This window comes from Lucilia cuprina, chromosome 6 (genome assembly GCF_022045245.1).
Source record: "Lucilia cuprina isolate Lc7/37 chromosome 6, ASM2204524v1, whole genome shotgun sequence".
Lineage (NCBI taxonomy): Eukaryota > Metazoa > Arthropoda > Insecta > Diptera > Calliphoridae > Lucilia > Lucilia cuprina.
In genome coordinates this window covers 53923341-53931610 of record NC_060954.1, presented here as the reverse complement: position 1 = coordinate 53931610, position 8270 = coordinate 53923341, and the positions used below count along the sequence as shown (strand labels likewise).

The following is an 8270-nucleotide window of genomic DNA, read 5'->3' as shown; positions in this document are numbered from 1 at the left end:
TTCAGTTCTAGTTCAGTTCTAGTTCAGTTCTAGTTCAGTTCTAGTTCAGTTCTAGTTCAGTTCTAGTTCAGTTCTAGTTCAGTTCTAGTTCAGTTTTAGTTCAAATTTCAAATTTGTCAAAAATCATTAATTTTTTACAATATTTTTTCTCTTTTTTAGGCTTACACCACTTTCATGACCGACTATATGACATATTTACGTAAATACATAAGTGAATTGCGCCAAAGACGCCGCACAGTGCCCAAAATTAATAAAATTAATTAGATTTAAACAATTAAACAACTAATTAAACTATATCGAACACTTTTAATTTTAAGCAGAAAGATTCACAAGATACAAGTACCAAAATTTTAGCAAGATTTCTTTTTCATTTGTGGCAAATATAAATTACTTAGTTCGAGGATTGTTTTAAAATGGTTTCAGACATTATCAAGAAACTTTAATCAGATGCAAGCGTAAATTATTTTAAATACTCACATATATTGAGGGGTAAGTTAATAAAAATCTATTAAGTAGTTTAGTATATATTTAAAACAATTCTTCAATAACTTTTTCAAATTAAAACTTGTTGAGTTAGTCCTTCTGTTGTTAAAAAGTTTTAGTAAATGTAGTTTAAAGTTGATTGAACAAAATGAAAAGAACTGAATTAATTGTATCTCTAACTTCAAAATTATCGCAATTTTATTGAAAAACAAACAAAAAACAATTGCTTGTATTGTATATTTTATATTTCAACATATATCTTAGTGTTATTCTTCTTCTCTACACATTATGTGCTGCATTACACTATCTTAAAATAATTCATTTTATTCTTAAGTTTAATTCTATAAATTATTCTTATTTTTTATATATTTAAAGCTAAAATAAACTATAAATTTTACTCAAAATTCCAAAATCTTGCATAACATGGCATTTAAATTGAAAAATTAAAAGGATAAGAAAAGAAATTCAAAATATAATTGGCATCAGCAGCTAGGATAAATCAGTTTCAGTTGGAAATTTAAATGGAAGGTAAGTGAGATTTCCATGTTTATAAAAATGTAGTTTTTGGATGTAATTTGTTGGAGATGACATCTGGTGACAAACCAGATTAAACTGTAAGAGCTAATCTTTAGGTGAATGATTAAATTAAAATTAATCCTCCAAAGTTATTTTTGAGTATTCAATTAGTTAATTTTGTTTGCTAGTTTAAGCGCCCAATCGAGGTGGTTTAAACTACAACAAGAAATGCAAAAGTGTAAACAGCTGATGCAAAAAAAAAAAATTGTGGACTTCACAATATTTTTTGTTTTAAACTTAAGTTTTCATTAATTTTCATATTACATTTGCATTTGTCTTCTTTTTTATAAATAGTCGACTTTTCGACTTTTTTCGACTTTATACTTTCCGACTTTTTTTTGACTATTTTCGACTATTTTTGACTTTTTCCGACTATTTCAGACTTGTCGACGATTTTCGACTTTTTCGGATTTTTTTTTTCAATTTTCAACTATGTTCGAATGTTTGACTATTTAAGTCTTTTTTCGACTATTTTAGACTTTTTCCGACTTTAACTATTTTTGACTTTTTCCAACTTTTCGACTACTTTCAACTTTTCGACTATTTTCGACCTTTTCCGACTATTTTCGACTTATTTCCAAAGTCGACTTTTCAACTTTTTTCACAGACGATAGTCGAGTTTTCGCCTTTTTTTGGAACAAAATAGTCGATTTCGACTTTTCGAAAGTTGATTTATAGAACCCTACATTAAAGGCGAATAATATCAGAATCAATTTATTTTTAGCTTAACTAATCTGATTATTAATTTGTATTTGATTGCCAACTCAAACCCCCGCTCTTAGAAGTAATTTAAATGGATATCTTTCGTATTTGTATGTTAACAATCTCACGTTTTCGATATAGTTTGTTGGGATTTGTTCTTTACTTTATTGGGATTTTATTAATTTCAGATGTTTTTGATTCGAATCAATCAATTCTTAAACAATCGAGATAATGGTCATGGGATCATACCTATCACCCAATAATACATTTTATTTTATTCAAAAATGAAACGTTTCCTTCCCCAAGTTGACCTTTCGACATTAAGTCGTCACCAGCATGGTTTTAGGGAAATGCGCGGAGCTACTACAATATTAACTCCAACCTAGTTTTGATATCATAGACTAGTGATGCCTAAACTTTCGAAAACATGATGATTTACGTCGGGAAAACATAAGAAACTCATATTCGGCTCAATAGTATTCGGCTAGAATACCTTCCCAGCAAAAACTCGGTAATGGGTTGTACTTCTATAACCACATACTTCTAATTACCGTCGGCATTACTTTGAAGTAATCCGGTAATGACTTTTTTTAATATGATTTGCACGTTTTATTTAATTGCATGTTAAGTATTGTGTTTTGCAAAAAGAAAATGTTAAATTTGTGTCTGAAAACTATTATTTGACGCGCTATAAAAAAGCAGTGGTGCGATGAGTAGAACATTTAAAGGCCACTTTACACGATCACACTTTATGTACGTAAAGTCTAATGAAAAGGTAAAATGAAATTCCATCCTTATAACAAAAAGAGAATAAAAGTCGTACGATTTATTTATTTTGTGTTTACACGATTGGTATGAAACAATAACAAAGTAAGATGGAAACAGCTGTTTCACTTTATTTTGTATGTGTTAACATAAAAGTACATCCCTGATCTAATGCGACCTGCTTGTTTTTTTGAATCATTTCAAAAAATAAATAGAGAGCCATACGACTGTCAAATTTTCCAGCCGTAATCTCTCTCAATGTTTGATTGTTTCATTACATATTGCGTCCCACTCCGTACTCTTCTACACAAAATTTAGACAGATCATATTACTTGTGTGATCGTGTAAAGGCTTAAGTAACAAACCGAAGTCCCTAGTTCGTATTCTTAGACCTGATTCACACTGGGAAAGAGGTTTTATTTGTATTTTAACTTTTTAACGTAAGTTTTGTATGGGCTGGTATTCCATAAAGATTTCACGGGACTTAAACTAGGAGCACTTGGACTTCCATGTCAAATTCACCACTTCCGAACCGCACCAGTTAGTTAGTTAGTGAATGAGTTAGTTAGATAGATAGTTAGTTAGTTAGTTAGTTAGTTAGTTAGTTAGTTAGTTAGTTAGTTAGTTAGTTCGTTAGTTAGTTAGTTAGTTAGTTAGTTAGTTAGTTAGTTAGTTAGTTAGTTAGGTAGTTAGTTAGATAGTTAGCTTGTTAACTAGTTAGCTAGTTAGGTAGTTAATTAGTTAGTTAGTTAGCTTCGTTAGTTATATTTCATAATCGTTTAGAAATAAAAAGATCTTTTAATTATTAAATTTTCAATTCTTAATAGAGACTTTATTTGGTTATACATATTAGATAAATATAACTGTTGATTATAATTACAAATTCATATCGATATATTATATATTTTATAAGTACAAAAATTATAATTCCAAATCATTAGCCAAATATTAGTTAAACATTATCGATCTCTAGTCCTTGAAGTTATTTGCTTTCGGGTTGGGGAAACCAGGACTGACAAGCTTCCATGGCTATTTCACACATGGCGGTAACAGCCTTAGCATTATCGTATTCTAAAAAGGGGTAAAAACCAAAAATTTAAAACAAATTTTTAAAGAAAAGAAAATTGTGCCATTTACTTACCAACGCTATTACGTTTACCGAAAATGCTGCCATTAAAAGGGGGCTTACGGTAAGCAGCCTCACTGGAGTTCAACATAACCACAGCCATGATGAAGGCAATGACAATAAGACAGACGGAAAAACGTAGAGCGAACATTTTGATAGTATCCTTTGAGCAAGAAAACACGACTACTGAACGAAGACCGAAAGATGCTTTGAGCTGTAGATGCTGAGAGAAACTGATGCTTTCGATGGCTGTTGAAAAGGCTTTTATACTAAAATTTCCCAAAAAGGAGCAGCAAAATAAAGTATAATCTTTCTATATTAATATAAACACTTATTGTCTCTAAGGATATTACACAGGATAATTGAAAATAAATTGAAACATGAAAATATAATTGACAAAAAGGGTGGTTGTAGCATAAACACTTTCATAAGTGATAATGTACTTGAACATAGATACTTCTCCTCCACGTAATTGTTTTTGGTTTATTATAATTTAATAAACAGGATATATTTAATTATTATTTTTATTACAAGGCCACTTCTCAGACATAAACAACATTTTTTATATTTCAACGCTTAAAGTTTGTTTTTTTCTAAAAATACATTTCTTTTATTCTATTTCTTGACATTCCAATCTAGAATTTTGCAGAATTCTTTTTCGCTAAAATCCAACATTTTCGCTTGTTCCAGACATATGTTTTGTCTTTTTAGATTATCAATTAAAAACAATTGCTTTTTATAGGCATTTAATAAATCTGCTCTTTGTTTTTTCAAGCCCTTTATCTGTTTATCTTTCGTTTCGGTTTCAGTTCTCATCGCTTCCTTTTGTTCTCGTTCGGCATTTTTCATTATGCCTAATGTTTTACGTGTATTTTCCAATTCCTCATTGGCTCGAAAGAGTCTCTTCTCCAGGTTGCTATTAGTTTGTGTTAAAAGTTTTAATTCACGTTTTGCCGTTTCCAGTTCTCTATGTTGAGCACTTTGTTCTAGGCTGCGTTCCTTTAAACGCCGATTAGTTTCTTCCAGTTGTTTTTCAGTTTTTGCCAACTGCTCTGTTAGTGAGATGTTTTTGGCATTGGCTTGATCTCTCTGCTGTTCTATGGTTTTTGTGTGATCTAATGTTTTGTCTAGTAAATTCTTTTGTTTGGCCATTTCATGGGATATACGTTCGTGATCTTCTTCGAGAATTACGATTTTAGATTTGAGGAATCTTAAAGTGTAGGTAAATTTTAAAATAAAGTAAATATGTTCAGTTCTAGTTCAGTTCTAGTTCAGTTCTAGTTCAGTTCTAGTTCAGTTCTAGTTCAGTTCTAGTTCAGTTCTAGTTCAGTTCTAGTTCAGTTCTAGTTCAGTTCTAGTTCAGTTTTAGTTCAGTTCTAGTTCAGTTCTAGTTCAGTTCTAGTTCAGTTCTAGTACAGTTCTAGTTCAGTTCTAGTTCAGTTCTAGTTCAGTTCTAGTTCAGTTCTAGTTCAGTTCTAGTTCAGTTCTAGTTCAATCAAGTTCTAGATCTAATGCAGTACGTTATATGTGAAATTTTGTATTGTAACCATATCTGTGAACATGCGCAAATCTGCTCAAATATTCCCTTTAGTACCACTGTTCCGTTTTTTTTCGTTTTTAAATTTGTGTAAAAATTCTACTACAAACATTAGACAATTTTTTCATCCATTATTTTATTAGTCATATAAATGTTGGTGGCTTCGAGTCGTCGATCGTGTGTCGACTTTGCTGTTTCTCTAAATATTATTCGATGTTTGGTAATTAATTTATGCACATGTATGAATGAATGTAAATAATTTTATGATTTCTAAGAAGGCGTTTTGATATGTATGAACGTATAAAAATTCTGGTTTCTAAAGTAATATAAACAAAAAAGAAAAAAGTGCTAAAATCTAGTGGGTGTTTTGAAGTTCTATGGATTATGAATTGAGTTACTACTATATTGATGTAGATGTAGTTGTAGTAGAGTTGAGTTTCTATACGAATTAATTCAAGGTTATTGTAAAATCTTAATATAGAATATGTACATAAATATGAGTTCAGATTTATTACATTCATAACTGTGCTTAGAGGAAAGACCTCGTTGACAATAAGTGGTCAAATTTTATTTGTGTATAACATAACGGCAATTATGTCATAACATGGACAGACTTAAGTCCAGACTATCGGCTATGCTAGGGTTCAGTGTGACGTCCAAACTATGAACTAGACTATGGAGAAGACAATGATGTGTATCTTAGATTAGACTATAGTTCCGAATAGTCTATAGTCAGACTTGACAATAGATCAAGGTCAAGACTCGAGAATTGTTCAAACTATATACTATACCATAGGCCATCTGATTAGACCCTAGTCCACCCAATATATATGACTATAATCATATATATAATACTATAATCCAGTCCATAGACTAGGTTATAGTACAGACTATAAGACCATAGCCCAGCCTATTTTTAAAACTAAAAACCTGTCTATAGACTGGTCAGACCAGACCAAGGTCAAGACAAGAAAATAGTCCAAACTATATACTATACCATAGTCTATCTTATTAGACCCTAGTCCACCCCATATATAAGACTAAAATCCTACATACAATACTATAATCCAGTCCATAGACTAGATTATAGTACAGACTAACTATAAGACCATGTGGTCCAGACTGTAAACAAGACTAAAGTCCAGACTATGGACAAGATTATAGTCAAAACTATAGACTAGACTTTAGACAAGACTAAAGTCCAGACTTTAGACTAGATTATAGTCAAAACTATAGAATAGACTTTAGTCTAGACAAAACTAGATCTATGTATGTAGGTCCACTTACTTCCAATAAAAATTTTTCCCGCAATACTATTTAACCAGTAATAAATTCATTGTTCGTTGCAGTAATTTTCTTTTCCTTGATTAATCGACTAATTTTTATTCGAATAACAGACCTAAATCGTATACATTTTATTCTCTACTCCTCGTATCTGGTGTAAAAAATCTTCAACATAATTTAATTCAACAGGACGTGTTATTATCAATACCCCTGACATCTAGTAGTCAAGCATGGAATACCAATTGGTCATAAATTTTATAAATATCTCTCTGTCTCTCTCTCTCTCTCTCTTCGTACGTGTTAGTATGTTTATATGAATGTACTTGAATTAATATTTTTCTAAAAATAAATTTTTATCGAAAAGTCGAACGAAACATACCAAAAACTACCAATTTGTTGGAAAGATGTTTAATTTATAGTTTAACACATACAATGGCAGCATAAATGGATTCTTGTGTTTTAACTGAAAGACATCCTACTCATGTACAGTTTAAGCCTGGCTAAAGACATTGTGTTACCAAACAAATAATAAACATGCAACACATGAAGACGCAACACGTAAAGTTATACAACTTTGTTGAGTGCAACCCCCATTGCTGAAGATTTTGTTGTTGACGTTGTCGTCCAACTTGTAGAATGCTAAAATGTTCTTCAAATAAATATATATTTTTTTGTGTTCTTAAAATGTGTGAGATGACTTTAGTCGCGACTCAAGATAAAGTTGACTTGAGATGAGTTAAGTCCATATGTCTACATACATATGTACATGTGTGTAGAGAAAAGCCGACAAAACCCTTTTAAACGTGTAGTTTTTCAAAAGAATTAAATATTGAAATTTACCAAGATCAACAACTACAACAACCACAGCAATGAAACAAAGTAAAAATAGTGAAAAAAAAACCCACAAACTCCTCTGGTCCAACATTTAACAACACTGATCTTTAGAGTGTCTGTCCGCGTATCTGTCTGTCTGTCTGTCTGTCTGTCTGTCTGTCTGCGTTTGTTCTGTTTGTAAAGGTATTTAGCGAGTCGATCGATTTTAGTGCGAGTAGGTTGTATTTGTTGTGATATTTTAATAATGATGAAGGCATCTTTACTTTAGTTTTTTTTTTCAAAATATTTACAATAAAATATAAAGACAAATAAATTGTTCAGAGACGTGATTTACTTGCACTTGTATGAACGTTATATTGAAGTTGTAGTAAATCTATGTATCTTTATTTTAGGAAAAATTATAGTTACAAAAAACTGTCATATAGGATAAAACGAACAAATCTCATAATTTTAAAATAGATTTTTTTAAATATTTATTAATAACGAAGGTTGTTCGAGAAATTTTTGTACTGTGGTACTATAATCCACTATTGTCTATAACGTAGAAAATATTATAGTAAAGATTATAGAATAAATTATAGACTAGATTGCTGTTGAGATTATAAACTAGACAATAGTGCATACTATTGTACTACGGACTATAAAAAGAGTCTATAGTTCAGTCTATAGAATAGAAAATAATTCAGCCTATAGACTAGACAATAGTCCACACTAAAGGCTATACTATAGTTCAGAATATAGACTAGACTATAGTTCAACCATTTGGGTATACTGTAGACTAGAATTTAGTCGATACTATAGACTAAACTTTAGTCTATACAACAGTCTATACTATAGACTTGACATTAGTCTATACTATAGACTAGACTTTAGTCTATACTATAGACTAGACTTTAGTCTATACTATAGACTAGACTTTAGTCTATACTATAGACTAGACTTTAGTCTATACTATAGACTAGA

The 8270-nt window shown here is 30.6% G+C and overlaps 2 protein-coding genes and 1 long non-coding RNA gene across 3 annotated transcripts in view; 1 reads left to right on the top strand and 2 right to left on the bottom strand.

Moving 5' to 3' along the window:
* The first annotated feature begins 160 nt into the window (after window positions 1-160).
* Window positions 161-8270, top strand: part of LOC124420805 — a 51683-nt gene continuing 43573 nt past the window's right edge. Inside the window, exon 1 of the long non-coding RNA XR_006941384.1 lies at window positions 161-1011. This is a non-coding gene — a long non-coding RNA (uncharacterized LOC124420805). The remainder of the gene's footprint in view (window positions 1012-8270) is intronic.
* LOC111676909 (neuropeptide SIFamide) lies at window positions 3369-3941 on the bottom strand. Its single transcript, XM_023437919.2, has 2 exons — window positions 3668-3941; window positions 3369-3597 (listed from the first exon to the last, which is right to left on the bottom strand). Exons 1-2 carry the CDS (start codon window positions 3801-3803, stop codon window positions 3509-3511), a joined length of 225 nt encoding a protein of 74 aa, XP_023293687.1. The 5' UTR covers window positions 3804-3941; the 3' UTR covers window positions 3369-3508.
* The window catches only part of LOC111676908 (centrosomal protein of 135 kDa), a 6662-nt gene continuing 2559 nt past the window's right edge, over window positions 4168-8270 (bottom strand). The window contains exon 3 of the mRNA XM_023437918.2: window positions 4168-4862. Within this exon, the coding sequence (XP_023293686.2) occupies window positions 4268-4862 (595 nt within the window). The 3' untranslated portion in view covers window positions 4168-4267. The remainder of the gene's footprint in view (window positions 4863-8270) is intronic.